Genomic DNA, 26,574 nt, shown 5'->3' with positions numbered 1-26,574 from the left:
ACAAACAATGATGAACAACACAATAAATGAAATTAAAAATTCTCTAGAAGGAATCAATAGCAGAATAACTGAGGCAGAAGAACGGATAAGTGACCTGGAAGATAAAACAGTAGAAATAACTACTGCAGAGTAGAATAAAGAAAAAAGAATGAAAAGAATTGGGACAGTCTCAGAGACCTCTGGGACAACATTAAATGCACCAACATTTGAATTATAGGGGTCCCAGAAGAAGAAGAGAAAAAGAAAGGGACTGAGAAAATATTTGAAGAGATTACAGTTGAAAACTTCCCTAATATGGGAAAGGAAATAGTCAAGTCCAGGAAGCATAGAGAGTCCCATACAGGATAAATCCAAGGAGAAACATGCCAAGACACATATTAATCAAACTATCAAAAATTAAATACAAAGAAAAAATATTAAAAGCAGTAAGGGAAAAGCAACAAATAACATAGAAGGGAATCCCCATAAGGTTAACAGCTGATCTTTCAGCAGAAACTCGGCAAGCCAGAAGGGAGTGGCAGGACATATTTAAAGTGATGAAAGGGAAAAACCTACAACCAAGATAACTCTACCCAGCAAGAATCTCATTCAGATTCGACGGAGAAATGAAAACCTTTACAGACAAGCAAAAGCTAAGAGAATTCAGCACCACCAAACCAGCTTTACGACAAATGCTAAAGGAACTTCTCTAGGCAGGAAACACAAGAGGAGTAAAAAACCTACAAAAACAAACCCAAAACAATTAAGAAAATGGTAATAGGAACATACATATCGATAACTACCTTAAATGTAAATGGATTAAATGCTCCAACCAAAAGACATAGGCTGGCTGAATGGATACAAAAACAAGACCTGTATATATGCTGTCTACAAGAGACCCATTTCAGACCTAGGAACCCATACAGACTGAAAGTGAGGGGATGGAAAAGGATATTCCATGCAAATGGAAATCAAAAGAAAGCTGGAGTAGCAATTCTCATAGCAGACAAAATAGACTTTAAAATAGACTATTACAAGAGACAAAGAAGGACACTACATAATGATCAAGGGATCAATCCAAGAAGAAGATACAATAATTGTAAATATTTATGCACCCAACATAGGAGCACCTCAATAAATAAGGCAAATGCTAAAGGCCATAAAAGGGGAAATCGAGAGTAACACAATCATAGTACGGGACTTTAACACCCCACTTTCACCAATGGACAGATCATCCAAAATGAAAATAAATAAGGAAACACAAGCTTTAAATGATACATTAAACAAGATGGACTTAATTGATATTTAAAGACATTCCATCCAAAACAACAGAATACACTTTCTTCTCAAGTGCTCATGGAACATTCTCCAGGATAGACCATATCTTGGGTCATAAATCAAGCCTTGGTAAATTTAAGAAAATTGAAATCATATCAAGTATCTTTTCTGACCACAACGCTATGAGACTAGATATCAATTACAGGAAAAAAATCTGTAAAAAATACAAACACATGGAGGTTAAACAATACATTACTAAATAACCAAGAGATCGCTGAAGAAATCAAATAGGAAATCAAAAAATACCTAGAAACAAATGACAATGAAAACACAATGACCCAAAACCTATGGGAAGCAGCAAAAGCAGTTCTAAGAGGGAAGTTTATAGCAATATAATCCTACCTCAAGAAACAAGAAACATCTCAAATAAATGACCTAATCTTACACGTAAAGCAATCAGAGAAAGAAGAACAAAAAAACCCCAAAGTTAGCAGAAGGAAAGAAATCATGAAGATCAGAGCAGAAATAAATGAAATAGAAACAAAGAAAACAATAGCAAAGATCAATAAAACTAAAAGCTGGTTCTTTGAGAAGATAAACAAAATTGATAAACCATTAGCCAGACTCATCAAGAAAAACAGGGAGAGGACTCAAATCGATAAAATTAGAAATGAAAAAGGAGAAGTTACGACACCGCAGAAATACAAAGCATCCTAAGAGACTGTTACAAGCAACTCTATGCCAATAAAATGAATAACCTGGAAGAAATGGACAAATTCTTAGAAAGGTATAACCTTCCAAGACTGAACCAGGAAGAAACAGAAAATATGAACAGACCAATCACAAGTAATGAAATTGAAACTGTGATTAAAAATCTTCCAACAAACAAAAGTCCAGGACCAGATGGCTTCACAGGTGAATTCTATCAAACATTTAGAGAAGAGCTAACACCCATCCTTCTCAAACTCTTCCAAAAACTTGCAGAGGAAGGAACACTCCCAAACTCATTCTATGAGGCCACCATCACCCTGATACCAAAACCAGACAAAGATACTACAAAAAAAGAAAATTACAGACCAATATCACTGATAAATATAGATGCAAAAATCCTCAACAAAATACTAGCAAACAGAGTCCAACAACACATTAAAAGGATCATACACCATGATCAAGTGGGATTTATCCCAGGGATGCAAGGATTCTTCAATATATGCAAATCAATCAATGTGATACACCATATTAACAAATTGAAGAATAAAAACCATATGATCATCTCAATAGATGCAGAAAAAGCTTTTGACAAAATTCAGCACCCATTTATGATAAAAACTCTCCAGAAAGTGGGCATAGAGGGAAACTACCTCAACATAATAAAGGCCATATACGACAAACCCACAGCAAACATCATTCTCAATGGTGAAAAATTGAAACTATTTCCCCTAAGATCAGGAACAAGACAAGGACGTCCACTCTCGCCACCATTATTCAACATAGTTTTGGAAGTCCTAGCCACGGCAATCAGAGAAGATAAAGAAATAAAAGGAATACAAATTGGAAAAGAAGTAAAACTGTCACTGTCTGCAGATGACATGATACTATATACACAGAGAATCCTAAAGATGCCACCAGAAAACTACTAGAGCTAATCAATGAATTTGGTAAAGTTGCAGGATACAAAATTAATGCACAGAAATCTCTTGCATTCCTATACACTAATGATGAAAAATCTGAAAGAGAAATTAAGGAAACACTCCCATTTACCATTGCAACAAAAAGAATAAAATACCTAGGAATAAACCTACCTAGGGAGACAAAAGACCTGTATGCAGAAAACTATAAGACATTGATGAAAGAAATTAAAGATGATACCAACAAATGGAGAGATATACCATGTTCTTGGATTGGAAGAATCAGTATTGTGAAAATGACTATATTACCCAAAGCAATGTACAGATTCAATGCAATCCCTATCAAATTACCCATGGCATTTTTTATGGAACTAGAACAAAAAATCTTAAAATTTGTATGGAGACACAAAAGACCCCGAATAGCCAAAGCAGTCTTGAGGGAAAAAAACGGAGCTGGAGGAATCAGACTCCCTGACTTCAGACTATACTATTAAGCAACAGTAATCAAGACAATATGGTACTGGCACAGAAACAGAAACATAGATCAATGGAACAAGATAGAAAGCCCAGAGATAAACCCACGCACCTATGGTCAACTAATCTATGACACAGGAGTCAAGGATATACAGTGGAGAAAAGACAGCCTCTTCAATAAGTGGTGCTGGGAAAACTGGACAGCTACAGGTAAAAGAATGAAATTAGAACACTCCCTAACACCATACACAAAAATAAACTCAAAATGGATTAGAGACCTAAATGTAAGACCAGACACTATAAAACTCTTAGAGGAAAACATAGGAAGAACACTCTTTGACATAAATCACAGCAAGATCTTTTTTGATCCACCTCCTAGAATAATGGAAATAAAAACAAAAATAAACAAATGGGACCTAATGAAACTTCAAAGCTTTTGCACAGCAAAGGAAACCATAAACAAGACGAAATGACAACCCTCAGAATGGGAGAAAATATTTACAAACGAATCAACGGACAAAGGATTAATCTCCAAAATATATAAACAGCTCATGCCGCTCAATATTAAAGAAACAAACAACCCAATCCAAAAATGGGCAGAAGACCTAAATAGACATTTCTCCAAAGAAGACATACAGATGGCCAAGAAGCACATGAAAAGCTGCTCAACATCACTAATTATTAGAGAAATGCAAATCAAAAGTACAATGAGGTGCCACCTCACACCAGTTAGAATGGGCGTCATCAGAAAATCTACAAACAACAAATGCTGGAGAGGGTGTGGAGAAAAGGGAACCCTCTTGCACTGTTGGTGGGAATGTAAATTGATACAGCCACTATGGAGAACAGCATGGAGGTTCCTTAAAAAACTAAAAATAAAATTACCATATGATCTAGCAATCCCACTACTGGGCATATACCCAGAGAAAACCATAATTCAAAAAGACACATGCACCCCAATGTTCAATGCAGCACTATTTACAATAGCCAGGTCATGGAAGCAACGTAAGTGCCCATCGACAAACGAACGGATAAAGAAGATGTGGTACATATATACAATGGAATATTACTCAGCCATAAAAAGGAACGAAATTGGGTCATTTGTTGAGACGTGGATGGATCTAGAGACTGTCATACAGAGTGAAGTAAGTCAGAAAGAGAAAACAAATATCGTATATTAACGCATATATGTGGAACCTAGAAAAATGGTACAGATGAACCGGTTTGCAGGGCAGAAATTGAGACACAGATGTAGAGAACAAACGTATGGACACCAAGGGGGGAAAGCGGGGGGGGGGTGGTGGTGGTGGTGGTGTGATGAATTGGGAGATTGGGATCGATATGTAAACACTGATGTTTATAAAATTGATGACTAGTAAGAACCTGCTGTATAAAAAAATAAATAAAATTTAAATATTAAAAAAAAAACAACAACTACAATGAGGTATCACCTCACACGGGTCAGAATGGCCATCATCAAAAAATCTACAAACAATAAATGCTGTAGAGGGTGTGGAGAAAAGAGAACCCTCTTGTACTGTTGGTGGGAATGTAAATTGATACAGCCACTATGGAGAACAGTTAAAAAACTAAAAATAGAACTACTATACGACCCAGCAATCCCACTACTGGGCATATACCCTGTGAAAACCATAATTCAAAAAGAGTCATGTACCACAGTGTTCACTGCAGCTCTATTTACAATATCCAGGACATGGAAGCAACCTAAATGTCCATCGACAGAGGAATGGATAAAGATGTGGCACATATATACAATGGAATATTACTCAGCCACCAAAGAAATGAAATTGAGTTATTTGCAGTGAGGTGCATGGACTTAGAGACTGTCATACAGAGTGAAGTAAGTTAGAAAGGGAGAAACAAATACTGTATGCTAACACATATATATGGAATCTAAAAAAAACAACAACAAAAATCGGTTCTGAAGAACATAGGGGCAGGACAGGAATAAAGATGCAGACGTAGAGCATGGACTTGAGGACACGGAGAGGGGGAAGGGTAAGCTGGGATGAAGTGAGAGAGTGGCATGGACATATATATACTACCAAATGTAAAACAGGATATGTAGTATGAAAGAATTATTATTATTAGCTAGTGGGAAGCAGCCGCATAGCACAGGGAGATCAGCTCGGTGCTTTGTGACCACCTAGAGGGGTGGGGTAGGAAGGGTGGGAGGGAGACGCAAGAGGGAGGAGATATGGGGATATATGTGTATATATAGCTGATTTACTTTGTCATAAAGCAGAAACTAATACACCATTGTAAAGCAATTATACTCCAATAAATATGTTAAAAAAAATTTCCTTAAGGAAGGAAGAAATCGGGATGAAGAGAAAGAGACAAAAGACTGACTTCTTTGAATATATTTTCTTTATTGATTTGATTCAGATCTGTGTAAATAATTCACAAAATTGTAAAACAAAAGTAAATTTAAAAGCAATTCATTGTGGAAGCAACCCAAGTTTCCATCAACAGATGAATGGATAAACAAAAACTGGTACATAAATACAGTGGAATAGTATTCAGGAAGGAAATTCTGACACATGCTACGACATGAATGAATGCTGAGGACATTATGCTAAGTTACATAAACCAGTAACAAAAAGACAAATATTATATGATTCCACTTATATCAGGTACCTAGAAGAGTCAAACTCACAGAGACAGAGAGTAGAATGGTGGTTGTGAGGAGCTGGAGGAGGAGGAATTGGGGAGTTGTTTAATGGGTACAGAGTTTCAGTTTTGCAAGATGAAAAGTTCTGGAGATCTGTTACACAACGATGTGAATAAACATTACTGAAATGTTCACTTTAAAATGGTTAAGATGGTAGATTTTGTCATATGCTTTTACCAGAATTAAAAGTAATTTCATAATAAAAATTTAAAAAGCAATTCCTAAGTATTGAAAATAAAATGTAGCGAACCTAGCTATACACGTCCAGTTAGTAGTATAAGCACAGAGAAACCATTTCAAGTAACTTTTAAAAACAATGGTTGTACTATACATAACCTAGAAGCAAAATAACAACCAAACAGAAAAAAAAACTTTTAACTATTTTCAGTAATTATACTGTTGGTGGTAATGTTGGTATTGCTATTCTAGGTATTGTGGGACAAAGCAATGAAAATAGACTATAACATAATTACTAGCGTCCCTAGTGACTCTGAGAACTGGGAGTGGTAGTGTGGGAAGAAGGAGATATACATATATAAGACAGAAGAGGTCAAGTAAAAGCCCTACATCCTGAATATAAACTAGAACTATAAGCATAACATATTTTGACTTTAAAAACAAACAAAAATACCCCATATACATATTTCCCTGATATAACCACTAAAAAGGTCTATAAACAGTTACCATCTTGGTGGCAAGTACACCCCTAGCACCCACACTGCTCCACTAAAAGAGAACCAGGGCTCCTTGTAATAACAGCTGATTTCAGGTCTGGAGCAGGAAATGTACCAGACGAGTCCAGAACACTTACTTGTGCTAGACAGCAAAGAAGCTATCACAACCAATTAGACTCACATCAAAATTAGTTGGGAATCAACCTGAAGATGTTCACATTAGTTAAAGGTGGGACAACCTGAAAATCAATAAGAATAAAAGCTACAATGGATTGAAATCGTCAAATGCTTGAATTCTTGCCTTCATAATGATTTTTTAAAATATAATTGGGCACTATGAGAAGATGCCAAACAACCAGTTCCTTATTTTGAAAACTTATAAACAAAGGAAAAGAATCAAGTTTTTATCTTGCCTTTCCTATGTAAACTGTCTCATTGAGTAATAAGAGATGAGGGGAAATTTCTCTTTAAAGATGGACTTACACTAATAAATAAAGCATAGGAAAGTGAAAAGACAACCCACGGAATGGCAGAAAATATTTGCCAACCATGTATCTGATAAGGAACTTATATCTAGAATATACAAACTCTAACAATGCAGTAACACAAAGATAATCCAATTTAAAAATGGGCAAAGGATCTGAACAGACATTTCTCCAAAGAAGATGTACAAAGAGTCAGTAAGCATAGCAAAATATACTTGAAATCATTAGTCATCAGGGAGATGCAAAGCAAAACCGCACCTGCTAGAATGGCTAGGAAAAAACTCAGATAAAAACAAGTGTTGGTGAGGATGTGGAGAAATCAGAACCTGCTTACACTTGCATATACTTGCTGGAGGGAATGGTGCAGTCGCTTTGGAAAAAGGTCTGGTTATTCCTCAAATGGTTAAACATAGAGTTGCCATATGACCCAGCAATTCCACTCCTAGGTGTATATTTAAGAAAAAGAAAGACTTATGTCCGCACAAGAACTTGTACACAAATGTTTATAGCAGCATTATTCATCATAGACAAAAAGTGAAAAAACACCAGATGTCCATCAGCACTTGAATGGATAAACAAAATGTGGTATACCTATACAATGGACTATTATTAGGTCATAAATAGGAATGAAGTACTGATGCATGCACCACACAGGTGAACTTGAAAATATTAACCAAAGTGAAAGAAGCCAATTATAAAAGACTACAAATTATATGATTCCATTAATATGAAAGTCTAGAAAAGGGAAATCTATAGAGACAGAAAGTAGAATAGTGGTTACTTAGGGCTCAGGGGAGTGAGAGATAGCTAAAGGGTACAGGATTGCTTTCTGACGTGATGAAATATTCTAAAATTGTGGTGATGGTTGAATTTGTCTGTGAAGATACAAAAAAACCACTGAATTGTACACTTAAGATGGATGAAGTGTATGGTATGTGAATTATATCTCAATAAAGCTGTTTTAAAACAATAAAAGAAAATGAAAGAAAACAGTAATGATAAAATTAGAGTATCTCATTTTGCAACCCCTAATCAACTAATGGATATAAGTATCCAGCTACAGCATCACAGAGAGAGGTGCCATACATCTGGGCCTCCTGAAGGGTTTAGTCTACTTCTCTATGAAGTAGACTAAACCCGTATTTGATTAAACCTCTAAACCTAACTATTTACAGGAAATACAGAGGAAAAAGGAGCATGGTAAAGAATGACAGTAATGAAACAGCAAAATCCCCAAGACTGTCAGAAACTGTTAAAAGAAAAGCAATCCAATTTCTTCAACACATAAATTGCAAGGGAAAAAAGGAGATGATAGGAAACCTATAAATAAAAACAGACTTATAAGACATGACAACTAATTCCAATGTGTGGAACTTATCTAGATCCTGATTGTTTTTTTAAGTGTGAAAAAGAACAATCATTTATGACATTGAGACAACTGAAATTTTAACAATGACAGGATATGTAGTATGAAAGAATTATTATTAATTTTTCAGATGTGAAATGGTCTTGTGGTTATATTTTAAAAAAAGAGAGTCCATGTCATTTAAATTCATACTAAACTCATATTAAAATGTGGGGTATTTAGGACTTGCTTCAAATAATGTGAGTGGGGGAAGTAGACAGGGCAAAATTGGCCATTCATTGATGGTTTGTTAGGGGTAGGTAATGGGTTCAGGAGAGTTTGTTATACTCTTCTTCTTTTTTTTTTTTGTATGTTTAAAATCTGCCATAAAAGATTTTATTAAATCTCAGATAAGCTTAAAAAAAAAAAAAAAAAAGGGAAAAAAATTCCCTACTATAATGAATAGCTATTAAGAAAAGAATAATACACCTGAGACATTCCTAATCAGGCATTCTGTCCCTGAAGTAGGTACAGAGACAATATTTAAGATGCAGTTACCATAATTCCAGCAGAAAACACTAAAGGCATTTTGAAAAATGGTATGAATATCATTCTCTAACCTCACCATCTGCTGCTATAATGAAACATACCAGAGTGCCTGACCTCTTTGTATGTCTCTGAACAGGAACATCTACTGCACGAGGCAATATCTGTTTAGGAGAAGAGAGCTCAGGGTGAAGGTACAGCAGAGAGAGACACGACCACAAAGTCTTCTGCATCGCAGTACCTGAAGCAGATCCCCAGGGTATTAAAAAAAGCATACAGATTTTTCAAATTCAAAAAGCACAAGATTTAAAAACAAAAACAAATTGAAAAACCACAACTCTGTATACTAAGACATCTCTGCATCTTAGAAAATTATAGGTGGGAAAAATGAAGTTGGTTAAAATAGCTTATCACAGGGACTTTCTTTTATTTTAAAAATGCTCAAGGACATTTGAGAAGATGGAAAGATAAGAACTCGTTTTAGGACTGATCATTAAACACTTGGCATGAGATTTTCTTCTAATCTGTTAGAAGCAAAGAGCCAGAAATAGCTATGAAAAATGTGTGGGAAGGCAGAAAAGGAGTCCAAGGACTAAGAAAAGTATGACAGCTCAGACACTCCACAATTGGCCTATGAGATACAGGAAGAATCAAAGAGGAAACATCTATTGTCACCAAATCTTCAATGAGCCACCGTCATCAATATGAAAATACCCAGAGGCCTCTTTGTCACTTTATCTAGACACAAGTTTTCTTACTCTAACTTTTTTGTTAATAGACACTATTTTTTTCCGAGGAGTTTGAGGTTTACGGCAAAATGGAGCAGAAAGTACAGTGTTTCCGTATACTCCCACTCCTCTCCCCACCCCTCAGGAACAGCCTTCCCCCACTATTAACATCCCAAACCAGAGTGTTACATTTGTTACAATCAATGAACCTACATTGACACATCATTGTCACCCAAAGCCCATAGTTTACATTAGGGTTCACTCTCAGTGCTGTACATTCTATGAGTTTTGATAAATGTATAATGTATCTACCATTATACTATGATACAGAATAGTACTGCTGCCCTAAAAATCTCCTGCACTCTCCCTCTTCATCCCTCCTTTCCCCAAACCCACTACAAATACTTCCTAACACTTTTTAAAAGTGACCAAAACAGGCTGGAATGAGCATTTTTGGTCCTCAAGGAAAGAAATCCCTACAGAGTCTACAGTAATAATGCTGGTCCCTTAGAGGTTATATTAACAGCTTTTCTCCCTTTATTATGTACAAATACAGATTGTTGTTGCTTCTAACAATTCACCAAAGCTCATCTCCTAAATTATTATTATTATTTTTAAAACTTTTGCAATGTACTGGCAACTCATTTCTTGACAGTAATATCCACTTGTCCTCTGCTTGGACTAACTAAAACGCTTTTAAAAAATCCAATAAGCTTTTAAGAGAACCCAGCTTGTTTTCTGCAGTTGTCAAAAGGCAAATCCAGGCCTTGGGCAGTGGCTTTTATTTTCCATCTGCACATTTTAACAATATAGCTTACAAACCTCTAAAGAAAACATCTGTCGATTTTTGACCCACGTCTCCACACTGCAGTTTTTAAATAACTGGTTAAAGACGTCTCTCCAACCATTTAGAAAACATGTTCTCTTGAAAAATGAGAGAAGAGAAAAGAGAAGAAAAGAAAAGAAAAGGGAATAAAATGAACCACCTCAATGAAAGCCTTTGGAGCTTTGTGGAGTTCCAGCCAGTTATAGCAGGAAGAAGTAATTCACTGTAATTGTCCCAATTAAGAGATAGAAAATAAAGATAAAATTTGAGCTGTATTCTATTTTCAGAAACTAAAGGAGGTCATAAGCTTCCCCTTATGAAAATAAGTTAAATCTTATAAAAATTAAGAAAGGAAAATATTTCAGGACCTGCAATCTTACGTTCTGTCAATTTCCTTGCACCAATCAGCTGTGATGGAAATATCATTCCCGGGGATGCTGTGCCCTTCCATCAAACCCAGTACTTCTTAAACGGCAGGTTTTAATTTTCTGACCCCAGAGAAAGGCATGATGTAAGATGAGCAATTACCTTTGATTTTTCTTCATTTTCTCTATAAAATTCTGCCATCTGTTCCTCCTGCTCTTCAATAACATCCTTGAGGGTATCTACTTGGTATATCAAATTGTTCTTCTCATTGTCTAACTGTGCATTGGAAACCATGGCTTTCTTGTATTTTTCTTCCACTTCAGACAAAGACTCCTAAATGAAAGTCAAAGTCATCAGCCTAATATCTAAAATATGTTCATTGTCTATATGCCATATAACAGGAAACCATAGCACTGGCACAAACACATGAAGATGCATTTTTGCAAAATAAAAGCAGTTTGGGGAACACTTTGTTTAGTAACATGCACATAAAACAGGAGGATGACAATAAGCCAAGAGCGCATCATTATAAGCACTTTATGGGCTCTCTGCTATCCAAGAAAACAAATTCAAGCAGCAGTGTAGCCTCTGAAAGATGAAAAGGTGTGCAGACAACATATAAGAGTCATAGTGTAAAAATCATAAAATACAGAATCATTAATGGTTTCAGAAATGTTACTCCTGTAGTTTTTAACAACAGCTATTTGCAACAGAATACAGACACAACAGAAGACAGCCTCTCTTTACTCAAGTAAATTTCATACTTATTTGAATTGCACCACTTCCTGGACCTGTGTTTTCAGTACTTTCTTGGTGTGCATAACATTAACGTAAATGTATAAACATTTTGTCTAGCAACTTCAAATATTAGCCATTTTTAAATAAGTAAGCAATATAAAAACTATTATTTAAGAAAAAAGAGCTACCACTCAATGCCTAAATTTTTATATACTTCAAAGTTTTCTGCCTAAAATAGCTTACAGCCTGTTTCTTAATAACGACATCTATTTGGTAGATTACTACTACCTAGCAGTATTTTTAAAACTAAAAAGAAAAACATTTCACATAGAAAAAGTCATCACTTCTGGAAGTAAATTTTTATTTTATTTTACTTTAAAAAATTTTTGGCCATGCGGCATGTGGGATCTTGGTTCCCCAACCAGGAATTGAACCCGCACCCCTGCAGTGGAAGTGCAGAGTCTTAACCACTGGACCGCCAGGGAAATCCCTGGAAATAAATTTTTAAAATATTAATGCAAATGTTTAACAAACAAAAGATCAGTGATATAGAACTGAGAGTCCAGAATCCTTACATTTATGATAAACTGATATTCGACAAGGATGCCCAGACAACTCAGTGGGAAAAGAGTAGTTTTTTCAATAAATGGTGTTGGGACAACTGAGATCCACATGCAAGCAAATAAAGTTGGACTTCTACTTCACACCAAACACAAAAATTAACTCAAAATGGATCAGAGACCTAAATTAAAAGCTAAAACTATAAAACCCTTCCCAAAAAACACAGGAGTAAATCTTCGTGACTTTGGAGTGGGAAATGGTTTCTCAGATACGATACCAAACTATCAATGAAAGAAAAAGTAGACTTTATCAAAATCAAAAATTTTATGCTACAAACAATACCACCAAGAAGGTAAAAAGATGACCCACAAAATGGGAGAAAATATTTGTAAATCTTATATCTGATAAGGAACTTGTATCCAGAATATATAAAGAACACTTAGAAATCAATAATTAAAAGACACATCATTCGATTTTAAAATGGGCAAGGATATGACCAGATATTCCTCCAAAGATGGTGTACAAATGGACAATAAGAATACAAAAACTTTCTTAATATAATTAGTGATTAGGGAAATGCACATCAAAACCATAATGAGATACTACTTCAGATCTACTAGGATGGCTATAATCAAAAAACGAGAAACAAGGTAAGTGCTGGTGAGGATACGAAGAAACTAGACTCCTCATACATTGCTGGGAAGAAGGTAAAATACTGCAGCTGCTTTGGAAAACAGGTTGGCAGTACTTCAAAATGTTAAACATCGAGTTATCATATGACCCAACAATTCTACTGCTAGGTAATCTACCCAAGAGAAATGAAAAGATATGTCTATACAAAAAGCTGTACACAAATGTTTACAGCAGCATTATTCATAATAGCTCCAAACTGGAAACAATCCAAATGCCTATCAACTCACAAATGGATAAACAAAATGTAGTAAATCCATATAGTGGAATACTACTCAGCCATTTTATATATACACACACACACACACACACGTATATATATGCACATATATGCATACACACATATGTATACATATGTGTGTGTATACGTATATATACACACACACACTGATGCGTCTTATAACACGGATGAATCTTGAAAACATTATGTTAAGTAAAAAGCCAATCATGAAAGACAACACAGACTAGTGGTTACCCAGGGCTAGGTGCAGGAGTGGGAGTGGAGGAGTGGGAAACATCTGCTGATTAGTATGGGGTTTCTTTTTGGGGTAGTGAAAATGTTCTAAAATTGGTGATGGTTGCACAATTCCGTGACTATGCAAAAAAACCCCACTGAATTGTACACTTTAAATGGGTAAATTTTATGGTATGTGATTTATATCTCAATAAAGATACACACAAACACATATGCATACACAAACACATATGCATACACTTAATAATTCTTCACAACCCAGGACTGTATTAACAGGCAAGATTTATATTATGATTGAGAACAAATACACCCAAAATAAAGAACATAAGCCCAGTTAACTGTATAATGGTTCAAATATAGTAGGTACCTTAACACAATGCAGAATTTAGAATGATTCTGATCCATCTCAGAGACTAATAGCAAAAAAAAAGAGTCCTCCTCACAACTCAGTCCCATAAAAAATGGGGCATGACTGCATGAACACCAGAATCTAAGACAGTTCAAGCAGTAGCTGCAAGGACACAATATATAACATAATAAAATTGACATAAAATGTATGGAGTGTACTTTTTCCTTTAAACCAAAGACCACAGAAGACTATTTTAAACTTAAGTGTCAAGGTAGTTTGTTTTTGTTGTTTTGGCCACACGGCTTGCAGGGTCTTAGTTCCCCAACCAGGGACTGAACCCTCAGCAGTGAAAACTCGGAGTCCTACCACTGGACCGCCAGCGAATTCCCTCAAGGTGGTTTGAATGATTTGAATCTAGCTCACACAGTGACACCCATAAGGAATGAGTTTTACTTAAATGTGTCCAGGGCAGCGACGTTCAGCGTAGGTGCTGGCTAGAAGCAGCAGCGTCATCTGGGACCTGGGGCTAAAAACGCAAATTTCCAACCACCCCATCCTAGACCTACTGAATGAGAAAATCTGGGAGCAGAGCCCAGCAACCTGTGTTAACAAGACCCAGGTGACTGCGGAGGGAGGGTAGAGGGGGGAAAAAGCACCTCAAAGGCAGACATACTTAAGAATAATGTCATAAGCAATGACCGAGCATCCTTTTTTAATAGAATATAGATACATCACACCACCATGCTTTGACCACCAACCAGATAATTTTTTAAAAGGTTTTTTCTTCCATTTAAAAGAGTCATTTCAAGGATAAACATCATTTGAAGTCAAGTTCAATTATACACTAACCATGAATTAAGAAAAGGGGACTTATCTGTTCAGGGTCTCAAATAAGGTTAATCTGTTTTTTGTATCCTTCAAAAAATGAAATAAATGGTAGATCTAAAAGGTAAGGGGAAAATGTTTAAAATAAAATAAAAAACGAGTAAGAATGCCTTTGAATCACTTGCTTTCCTGATACATTGTTACGTACGAGACTTTAAAATGAATGTATTTATTGAATGTACTGGATTTGTTCCATTGATCTAAGATATTTCCAAGTCATATCTCTAAAACCTTAAAAGGGGGATTAAATCCTGAAGATGAGAGCAGTAAGACTAACTGAGCACATCAGCTCACTAACTCTGGGATCCTCCTGATGTTTACCGACAACCACACACTGCTGTCAGCAGTGTCCAGGCTTCCCGGGGGCGCCCTCCATACGCCTTCCCACCCTTTCTAGTCCTGTGCCTTCTGGACCATAATTACCTGCATGAAGTTTCTGGCTGGTAGCTGGGCTAAGGCCAATCATGCTGGGCGGCTGAGCAAAGCCTTGACCATTAGGTCTACACTCCGTCCTTTGAGCATATCCTGAGTCACCTTTCTGAATGCCTTGCTTACGCATTTTTAGAGGCCTGGTGTATATTTCTATTTCAAATAGGGACCCACATGTATTCAGAGAAACTTACAGTAATTCATAATATTAGGTTTGAACTTCATAAGAAAACACAGGGAAGAGCATGATCATCAAGTGCCATTTACAACTAAAATGTCTGCCTCACACGGTACTTCTAGTGAAAACTGGTAGCCATCCTCGATTGGAAAAAATAAGGCCCATTTAAATTTACCTCCAAATTCTTTAAGGCACCGAATCTGTGTAGCCCTTTTTGATCTGTGTGTAAAAAAATCAAAACAAAAAGAATACACAGTCCTCACGCTTCAGGGTCCTTCCTCCAGAAGGAATATTTATAATAATGCTCTTTCTCTTAGATGCTTCTTCCTTCTACTCCTAATACTGACTGAATTTGGTGACAGAAACAGGCAATGCTCTTTCATTTAGCTTGGAAGAATTTTAAGGTCTAATTCTCAATAAAAAATATTCTTAGAACACTTTTTAGGTTTTTGCCCAACTCAATTCTGTAAGGCTAAGACACAAGGGATACATAAGTACTTTATAAGGTTTAAAAACTGTAAGGCATAATATCTTTTCCTGAATATTCCAAAAACTACAGTACACATTTAAACATAAGCAGAGATTGGAAGTTCGCCTTTCCTATGCATTGCAGGTTAAGCACATGCTTGAAAGACAAACACTGTTAGTAAAGCTATGTGAGGTGGGGTTAATAGAATTTGTGAAACCACCATTACCAACACTTCTGCGTACAGAGAACATGCTTGGGCTGCAGAATGGGCCCTGATACCTTTAGTTCCTTAAGCCCCTGCATGTATCTCCCTTCTACATCCTGTATCTGGTCCTTAAGGTCATAGATATCCTGCAGGACATAGGAATGAACCATTGCATAAAACCACACACAAAGTCTCAAAGGATTCAGATGAAAATGTGAATTAATTTTGCATATTCCAGACTAAAAGCAGAGAAACTGAGGTACACAAATGTAACTGCCACTGCAAACTGCTAAAAGGGGCAAACAGGCAGGTGATGGTGGGGCTGGGGAAGGCCTGGAGTAATCAATCTAACATATCAAATACTTCCTTGACATTAACTCCTGTGGAAAAAACATTAGCAAATGGGGCTGGGGCTGTGTACAAAAGCTATATAACATTTTTTAACATACAATTTAAAAAACTGTATCAATCATTCAAATAATTTTTAGCATAACACTCCACCGAGAACTAGTAAAGTATGTAGCAAATTAATTATAAGCTGAAGATTTTACTGAGTCATGCAGAAGTTTTTAAAAATGTAAAACTAGATATGAACAAAGTTGTCTTTCAATGACTTGGTTACTGACCACAATTAATTTGGGAGAAAGATAAGTAAAGGGAGGGGTATTAAACAAATATTTAAAACACAATGTCAAATGAGAGAGTATATCCTGAGGACATCATTTAAATGATGAGAAAAGCCTTTGCTCCAAATGTTAACATAATCCTTATAAGAAAAGTGAAGCAGGTCAAATTTTAAATGGAAAATATTGTTTCCCTTGTACCTGACCTTGCTACCTGAGGTCTATTCTGGATGGTTGATTTAGGGGGGAAACAATTGCTACAGGGCCCTGAACATAACTGTACAATTACAGGCAGGATCAATTATCAAAGGCCCATTACACAGAGTTTCTATATTATATTTCCCCTGCCCCCTTAATTCCCTCCTTGGTAGGTTTGCCTTTTATTCATTGGTTCATTCGACAGACATTTATCAAGTGCCTATTAGGAGCCAAATGCTAGGATACAAAAATCTGATTTCCTTCAAGGAGGTTGTTCTCTCAAAGAAGAAATACAAGTAAACAGTGAGCACAAGCTAAGTCTGAGGCTGGAATGCCCCATCCTTTTGTCCCACTAGAAAATAGCACCTAAAGGCAAGAGTTAAGCTTATTCAACTTTGCACCCTTGTGCTTATGCCTGGTACTTAGGAAGAGTTCAATAACACTGACCCCTTCAAAGTCAGAGCCAGACTGACCTGGGCCTCCTTCTGCAGTGCCACTGCCGCTGTTCCAAACCTCCTCGCCCTCTCCTAACCCTCAGCCCACTTTTACGAGCTGCCCATTTCACAAGCCAGACTCCTGCTCCTACCCCGCCCACAATCTTACTCAGTCACCACCGGTCCCTCCCTCCTCCTCTACTGTGTCAGCGGGAAGGGGCGGCCACCTTCCATCCATCTGATCCCTGGACATTCCTCTCACCCACTCAGGCACTTTCTCAGTCAGCTACCCCTTCTCCTTCCTTAACCTTCATAGTCTCTCTACTGGCTCAATCCAACCAATGAAAACAACAACTAATGCTGCCTTTAGAAGAACACAAAAACCTCTTAACTTCCTCTCTCTCTCTACTGACCAAACAACTTCCATTCTCCAATACTCTCTTCAGAGCACGCTGCCTACGTTTTCTCCCATCACAGTTTTGACTTGCTCATCTCATCCCCATTGTTCAACCACAGGGTAACTCTTCTCCTTGCCTCCAATGCCTCTTCCAGTCTGTGGTCAATCTTTAGGAATGCAAATCAGATAGTACTGCTCCGCTATTTAATACCCCATAGTTGTCAGGGTAAACCTGAATTCCTGCCACACAAGGTGCTTTGTGATATGGCCCATCACTACTTCTCCAGCCTTCTCTCTCACCCACTACGAATCCTCACTTCTCATCCTACCCTCTGGCAACTTTGCTATACAGATAATCTTGTGGTTCTCTGAATTTAACTATCTGAGAAAGCCTTCACCCTTCAGCTTCTTTGCCTGGTTAATTTTTATTCTTCCTTCACCCCTTGTCTCCTCCAAAAAGCCTTTTTTTAATCTCTTCTTCTAGTCTAATTTAGATGATGCTTCTCTGAATTCCCTTAACAGCCCTATTCTTGCTACTACCATGGCATCACACCACCTGGTTTTACTGGTTTATATCCATTTGTCTTCCCTATGAAACAGCGAACTCCTTAAGTCCAAAGTGTGCTTTACTGCCTGACTCTGTGGGGCCAAGTGCTCAACAATGCTGAACGAAAGAATAAATGCAATTTTTATTACTGCCCTTCCCTCGTTCCTCAAAAAGAGCATGTTCAGCAAATAGACATTCAAATACATTTTGAAAGGGTTATTAATAAGAATGGAGACTCAACTAATGGGTTAAATGAGCTTACATTACTCAGGTATTTCTGTCATCCCAAATATTATTATACTTGTCTTATCATGAAACACTGAGAGATAACTGTATTCAGGCAGCCAAATAACACCATAATGGCTCAAAAGACTAATAATTCCCCAAATCTGGTTCCTTGTACATCCACATATTTTCCATTCAAAATATGGCCAATTATTTGAGAGAATTACTTTTATATACATTAGAAAGTTTTTTTGGCATTTGTAAATTAGCAGAACTCATTCCAATATCATCAAATGTTCAGGAAAGAGAATGGAAGAATTAACTAATCTCCTTCCCTTCAGACCCTAGTCACATTCTTGAACTGCACTAACAATTTTTTTTAAAGAACTCATACCATACTTTTTTCTTCCTACCAAGACACATTAAATGTTAAATAGTTCCAGTAGACTACAAAGAAGCCAAAAAATTGTTTATAAAAAGCAAACCAAAAATCGCGGTTTACCCGCAATTCACTTAATGAGGTGTCTGGATCTATTAAGCTGCTGGTGTCCCCGCTTCCTCGTCTGGATGAGTTTCCACTTAGAGGGGTTGTTGCTGAGGCAGAATTTCGAGATGAAGGCTAGAGAAAAAGAAATATGGCACTTTGAAGTCTTGTTTCTTTAAAACTATATTTGCTGTGGAAACTAAAAGTGGGCCAGGGTGGTGGGGAGAGAGCTAACACAGTGTGCACAAGAAGTTACCGAATGCAATCCACAGGCAATTTAGATTGGCTTTGGGGAGAGGGCACCCAGAGGCGGGCCCAGGCATACTAAGCACAACTGTGTTCGCTCGCTTTATTGCAATCTAGAATTCATAATAACTAAGAAGGAAATGGTTCGCGTGAGAGTTGTCTGTTTTCTAAGTTTATCTTTGCTGTATTGTAAACAGCACTGGGGTGAGTACATCAGCTTGATTTTAAACAGTTTTAGAATGTTATAGTTGGTATGCTAATTAGCAGTCCTCCTATTTAGTTCCTGAAGCTGCTTCTTTAGAATCTTTTCCTAATACTTTGCTGATAAAGTTGGAGATAACTATTTGCAGCTGACAGCAACAATACCGTGTATCACTATGAATTTAGACTGTTCTTCCCACAATGAGTTTAAATGCAACATCATGCTACTGAATTAATAAATGGCAGGGATTTGTGCTATTCAATACAGCAGCCAACTAGCCACATGCAGTGATTGAGCACTTGGAATGTGGTTAGTCCAAATTGAGAATTTTTTTTTAGGTGTAAAATACACACCAGATTTCGAAGGCTTAGTGTGGAAAAAAGAATGTAAAATATTTCATTAATAAGTTTTCATATTGATTATGTTTAAATATTTTGGACATTTGGGTTAAATAAAATATATTATTTGTATTAATTTTATCTGTTTCTTTTTACTATTTTAGTGTGGCTGCTAGAAAAGTTAAACTTACATATGTGGTTTACATTTGTGGCTTGCACTGTATTTCTGCTGGATAGAACTGGTACACCTTTTGGGGGCATAGTACAAAATTAATCCTGATAATTTCCCTAAGATGACTTTCTAAAAATATTTCTAGAAGAAAATTAGAGACTTTTTAAACACAAAGCAACTCCTAGAAAGGAGTTATTTTATTGTACTTCGAAGAATTATTTATCTATAATAGGAAAAAAACAAAACCCTCAGAGTTTGTCACCACCATTCCTAAAGACACTTCTTCATTTTCAGTGTTTAATGGTTTCTTCTAAGGATTAAATTCTAGAGGAATGAAAATCAAAAGAGCAGCCAAAAGTTTAAGAGGTGACATTCAAGGAAATAAAATGCAGTGTCTTTTCTCTTCCCAGTGCTTCACATGATTCAACCACAGAGGAATTTGGGGGTCAAGGACAGGAAGTAGATGAAGAGAGGAAGAGTAGCTCCATCAGTTAAACTGTTGTAAAATCAAGAATAAAATAGTAGTAGACAGTAAGTTATTGACCTTGAGAACTTAATTTCCTTAGGAATTTAGATACTCACCCTTGTGTAATTTTCAGCATATTGTTTGTCAGATTTTTCATCCAACTAGAAAAGAACAGAGATAAAAATCAGAAAAGATGCTTAGCATTTTGATTTTTTTATGGGGAAAAAAAAGAAGTGACCTCATTTGAGTTCTCCAAGTTCAATCGATATTTGGAACCTAAAAGCAAACATACTAAAACTGAAATAAAAGTTGGGACACATAAAACAAGATGTTAAGAACTTTAATTCTTATCTAAGGAAGACATGGAGTAAGCAAGCTGTCCTTATGAAAAAATTTAGAACTTTTACACAGATTTTCTTTTCATGGTATTTGAAACATATTAAAGAAAACTATATATAAACTTAAATTTTATCATTGTAAAAGTTAACACACACACACAAAAAAATGTATACATCAAAAAGAAAATTCTGATAAAACCAAAAGCCAAAAAACTTTATTATCTTAGCATTACTGACACAGGACACACAGATTAAGAGTAGCACACTTAGCCAAAAAAGTTCAGATTGGACTAGAGCATGTAAAATATATCATCAAAAAAATTTCCCCACAGCACTAAGGAATTGGTTGTCTGGTTTTTGTTTTTGCGTTTTAAGTACTACATGCTCACGCATCTAAAAAAAAGAAAAAAACAGCACAAAGGGTATGCAAAGTAAGCCTCTCTCTAGAGGTACACCATACCCGGATCTTCAAGGGCAACCTACACCCAGTCTTTAAAAAATTTTAACAGTAGTGGCCCAAATACATTCCATATCTTCTTTTTCCCCTTACCATGTTTCAGAGATCAGAGAAAGTACTTTATTTTTCTTCATGGCGTTTATCACTCCCTGACCCCATGATATTTATTAACTTATTAATAAATAAACTTATTTATTAATTGTCTGATCTCTCTCTCTTTAATGTAAGCTCTATGTCTGTATATTCTTTTCTGTATTCCTAACACCAAGAATAGCACCTGGGGCTTCCCTGGTGGTGCAGTGGTTAAGAATCCGCCTGCCAATGCAGGGGACACGGGTTCGAGCCCTGGTCCGGGAAGATCCCACATGCCGCGGAGCAACTAACCCCACGTGCCACAACTACTGAGTCTGCACTCTAGAGCCTGCGAGCCAAAACTACTGAAGCCTGTGTGCCTAGAGCCTGTGCTCCGCAACAAGAGAAGCCACCGCAATGAGAAGCACGTGCACCGCAACGAAGAATAGCCCCTGCTCACCGCAAATAAAGCCCGCGCGCAGCAATAAAGACCCAACACAGCCAAAAATAAATAAATTAATTTAAAAAAGAGAATAGCACCTGGCATACAGGACTTAAAATTTGTTGGATGAATGAATAAATGAATTATATCCCATATGTACTTATAGACTTACCTCATTTATTTTAACAGCTGCATCGTAACCTATTATCTGGACATACCATAATTGAGTTATCCTATCTTCTGCAGATAGGCCTTACGGTTGTTTTAGTTGGTGTTTCGAGAAGGGAAGTACCTAAAAGGTTTAGTCTAAAACCCTGACTTTATAGCTGAGGAAAGAGAAATTCAGAGGTGAAAGATCTTGCTGAAGCATGCATAACTACTAAACGTCAGAGCCGAATCCAGACCTCAGTTTTGTGAATTTTTCGTATTATTTACCTGTATATACTGTCCCAATTACCACTGGGGGAAAAAAGTCACAGAAAAATTTAACTAAATGAAAATATACCCAGACTCCAACTCCCAGACCAACCCTCCCAGCCCAATCTAGAGAAGAGATTTGAAAACCTTCCTTAGTTAATTATTAAAACACAAAATGTCATTATTTCTGGCTCAGTTCAGATCACTTCACTCTAGCTTCCTCATATTTGACAGTTTTTTCTGTTTTTTTTCATTACCCACATTTATTTGTGTTCATTTTGTCTCAGTAAACACCTTTTATTATAAGTACCAAATCAGAATATAAATACTATTTCAGACTTCAAATTCTTTTTGCTACTTCTTACTGTAATACTCTTAAAAAAAAGAACTGATTTTAGTTCATTTTGACTTCTTTAAACCACATATGAAATGTTTTAAAACAGGCGATGACAATAGTTTTTAATATTGGCAGTTATTGCCATAAAAAGGAATTATCTTCCTCACATCTATACTAGTAAAATATATTGCCTAATATTTAATGTGTTATTCCTCAGAGTGAAAGAAATACCATATCTAAATAAACTGACTTATTTTCCTTAGAGTATCTTCCAACTCTCTTCTACTAATGAGTTAAAGAGAAAAACAAGCAGCATTCAGAAACATTCTTCCAGGTCCATTTGAAATCCTGTCTCTTATCCCACTCTCACACAAATGACCCCCAAACCCACCCATTTTTTAATAGACAGTCACCTGAGAATAATCTTACATTTCAGAGGCTGCATCGCTGACCCAGTCCACTGCAGGATTGATTCTGTTGCTTTCGCTATCTCCTGACATATCCCAACTGCCGCACCTGCCCAAGCTGATCATGTGCCAAACTTCAGGAATTGTGGAGGTAGCAAAAGTGCCTAGAGCAGTCCCGCTGCAGGGACTTGGCCAGAGACTCTTCAGTGCTCACTTCTCAGGCTCGTGCTGCGTTATGTGCAGCCTTCCGTTTAGACGAAAAGCTAGTTGAAACCTGGTATTCTAAAAGTGCTGGGAGGTCTACATAGCTGCATTGCAACGATAAGCTAGTGTTCAAAATGATGACCAAAAGAGTCTGCCAGATCCTCAAAAGGCTCTTAAGTGGAATAAGATATAATCATGTTTAATATACTAAGGTATAAAAGAGGGAAATGTTGGTAAAAGGGTACAAACTTTCAGCTAGAAGATCAATAAGGTCTGAGGATGTCATGTAAAACATGGTGACTACAGCTGATTTTTAAAAATTGTTATGTATGAATAACATGGAAAAAATAAATATGCAATAATATGAAAAATCAGAAAACAAAGGCTATATGTACTATATAGTCATATATTTGTAAAACAAGCAAATTAAACTGAGATAGAGAAAAATACGGAAAATAAGTCATCAAATTGCTTTAAAAAAAAGTGGCTAAACAAAATGGTAGACTACAATATAAAACAACAACAACAAAACAGAAAGCAAGGCTTTTTTCCTTAGTAAAGCCCTCAGGACTTGCTCATGAATACTGACTACAGCCTACTATTCTCAAAAACTTTCAAGTAAATATTATGCCATTACACTCCTAAATAATTAAATAGGTAATTTTCCAATCAAGAAAAGGGTTCCCTTGATAGCTGGAAATGGAAAGTTTGCTGACAAGCTTGTATCAGTAATATTTCATATTCGTATTAATGCACAAAGAAGAGCACATGATGGCAAACTTTATTGCTTCTTTTAAGAATTTCAAATTATCAACTTGCAAACAAAGTCTTAAATATCATCTTTTCCATATTTCAGTGATAAATGCCTTTGCCTTATTTATGTCTGGGAAATCTGAAAATGCTTTGTTCTTGACATTACAGTATAGATTGTTTCTCTTTAAATCTACACTCGATTATTTGTTGAAATTAGTACATGAGAAATATTTCTTAGAATACATATCTTGTCAAATCTTTGAAACTCTTGGTTTCTTCTTAAAAGAAAGGTATTTCTTATTCTCTGATTAAGAGGCCCTTTGACCTCCGTTTCAGCAAATGGCTACTTTGACAGATAATTTTATCCTACTAAAATGGTAAAATACAATTTGAACCTTTTTGAGAGGAAACAGAATTTTAGTTGTGAACACATTTTTTTTTTTTTGGCTGTGTTGGGTCTTCGTTGCTACGCACGGGCTTTCTCTAGTTGCGGTGAGTGGGGGCTCCTCTTTGTTGCAGTGCACGGGCTTCTCATTGCGGTGGCTTCTCTTGATGCAGAGCACGGGCTCTAGGTGCACGGGCTTCAGTAGCTGCGGCTCGCGGGCTCTAGAGCGCAGGCTCAGTAGTTGTGGCGCACGGGCTTAGTTGCTCCGCGGCATGTGGGATCTTTCCCGGACCAGGGCTCAAACCCGTGTCCCCTGCATTGGCAGGAAGACTCTTAACCACTGCGCCACCAGGGAAGCCCCCTGAACACATTTTAATACCATCATTTGAAAGAGTTGTTTAGAAATAAAGATGTATTTTATTCCAAATTTTTTTGCTCTAGAGAGGGGCCCAACATATATTTTAGGCTTTGCCAAGAGGTAAAATTAAGGATATTATGTAGGTACTTAGATAACCATTAAAAAACAAAAAACAAAGAAAACTTTGGCTGGTAGGCTATAAAATAACAGGGGGCTGGCCAGATTTGCCAACCACTGATCTAGAGAAGCTTGTGCTTATGTTATAAGGTATACAGCATGATTCGATATACATATACACAGCCTATATACATGTATATCAAATCATTATGCTATATACCTTAAATATGTATACTTTTTATTAAAATATGCAGATAAATCAAAATAACTACCTGGCAAAAGAGAAGAGTTTTATTAATTAGTAGAGGCAGTGGAAGACTAAAAAAAACTGTCAACCTTTTCACTCCTGTGTAGTTACTCAAATAAATTGCCAAGAAATAAACGTAAGGAGGACATAGCCAGTAATTCAGACATCACATTAGATGCTAAAAGAATTCAAAGTTTTTAAGAGAAAAGGTGTACACAATAAATTAAATTGTTTACATCTATGAAAAAATAGGTTACTAAGCAAATTAATAAAATGGGCAATATTTCAAGGGAAGGACTTGGGAGCCAGTCTTCTAACTTTGTGTGCAGAGAGACTGTTGATGTGACCAAGGTCAAGATGGGACTGTTGCTCAGCCAGCCAGACGTGAGTGCCAACAATCTGGAATACTTAAGGACAACACTCAGAATTGTTTTCTAGGATTAGTCATTCAGAAATAGCTATTTAAATACAATCGGTGATGTGCTAAATATAAATAATTCTCTCTTCATTAAAAAACTGTCTAATTTTTTGTTAAGAAACCCTGCCTCAACTGCTTCAAAGTGCTTGATAATTAGGACAGCATTGGTCCAAGGGCAAACAACACTAATGCCAGTTACGGAGAGACGTCACAGACAGAAAATCAGGCTGTTACATACATCAGGCAGGTAGACATCTGCTGGTCTGGGTTCCTTCATTAAGGTAAATGCCTCAAGGCATTTCTACTGGACAGTCTTTCCTAAATTCAGTTCCCAATGAATGTGAAAGCAATGGATAGGCATTTCTTCAAAACAATGCCACAATCCAAACGTTCAAAATCTATTCAGATTCTTCCCAGTTACTATAAATTAGTGACTCTTTGCTAAGTAGTGTATTTTATTGTCCAATCTTCAAAGTTTACCTAAAAATTTATAGATTCTCCAAAATGAAAAGGGAAGAAAAATTTTAAGACTGATCAGGAATATCTAAATATGGGCTAGGTATTAGATGGTTTTAAGGAGTTATTTTTCATTTCATTAGGTATGATAATGGCACAGTAAATAAAGAAAAAAGTTCTCAACTAGAGACACATACTGAACTATTTATTGGGAAATGGCATGATGTATGGGATTTGCTTTAAAGTACTTCAGAAAAAAAAAGGAGGGAAAGGGGAAGAAATAGATGAAACAAAATTGGCAAAATATTGATAATTGTTGGAGCTGCTGATGGGTTCTATGGGGGAAAATTTCCACAGGAAAAATGTTTTAAAAAATCAGAACATATAAATATATACATTTCAAAACAAAACAAATAACTGTATTTTATGCTAGTGTGCTGAAATAAGTATTTCCTAGGCAGTAAATTAAGTTCCTATTTTTAAAATAGCTATTTTGTTAGCTGTTAGTCACAAGTCTGAGACAGTGAATCCCCATGCGCTGCACTCACGCTGGTCAGATCTGGGATGCTGACATCATCCACGTCGGAGACCATGCTCCCCCTACGATTGGAGCGACTAAAATAATCAGCTGCAGAAACCTTTCAGTCAGGAAAAAAAATGAGATGCTTTACAAGTTAAGAAGAGAGAGAAGAAAAAGATAAGAACATTGGCATATAGGGGGAAATTTTTTTTTTTTTTGGTGTGTGATAAAGTATCATGAAATGAAACGAGAAAACTGCTGTGATTTACCTACTCAAGAAGGTGAGAAAGAAATGTAAAGGGTTCCTAAAT

The 26,574-nt window shown here is 36.5% G+C and overlaps 1 protein-coding gene across 5 annotated transcripts in view; it reads right to left on the bottom strand.

The window, feature by feature from the left end:
- Nucleotides 1-26,574, bottom strand: part of LRRFIP2 (LRR binding FLII interacting protein 2) — a 123,027-nt gene that overhangs the window by 28,172 nt on the left and 68,281 nt on the right. For 2 of the 5 annotated variants that reach the window (XM_061196479.1, XM_061196480.1), the window contains 4 exons: nucleotides 20,452-20,496; nucleotides 18,930-19,046; nucleotides 16,078-16,149; nucleotides 11,187-11,357 (listed from right to left, as the gene is read on the bottom strand). In XM_061196479.1, the coding sequence (XP_061052462.1) occupies nucleotides 11,187-11,357; nucleotides 16,078-16,149; nucleotides 18,930-19,046; nucleotides 20,452-20,496 (405 nt within the window). Of the gene's footprint in view, nucleotides 1-11,186; nucleotides 11,358-16,077; nucleotides 16,150-18,929; nucleotides 19,047-20,451; nucleotides 20,497-26,291; nucleotides 26,382-26,574 lie in introns of all 5 variants that reach the window. The other 3 variants (XM_061196481.1, XM_061196482.1, XM_061196477.1) reach the window with 2 other exon arrangements.

This window comes from Eubalaena glacialis, chromosome 7, assembly GCF_028564815.1.
Source record: "Eubalaena glacialis isolate mEubGla1 chromosome 7, mEubGla1.1.hap2.+ XY, whole genome shotgun sequence".
Classification (NCBI taxonomy): Eukaryota; Metazoa; Chordata; class Mammalia; order Artiodactyla; family Balaenidae; genus Eubalaena; species Eubalaena glacialis.
This window is presented reverse-complemented; position numbering and strand designations above follow the sequence as displayed.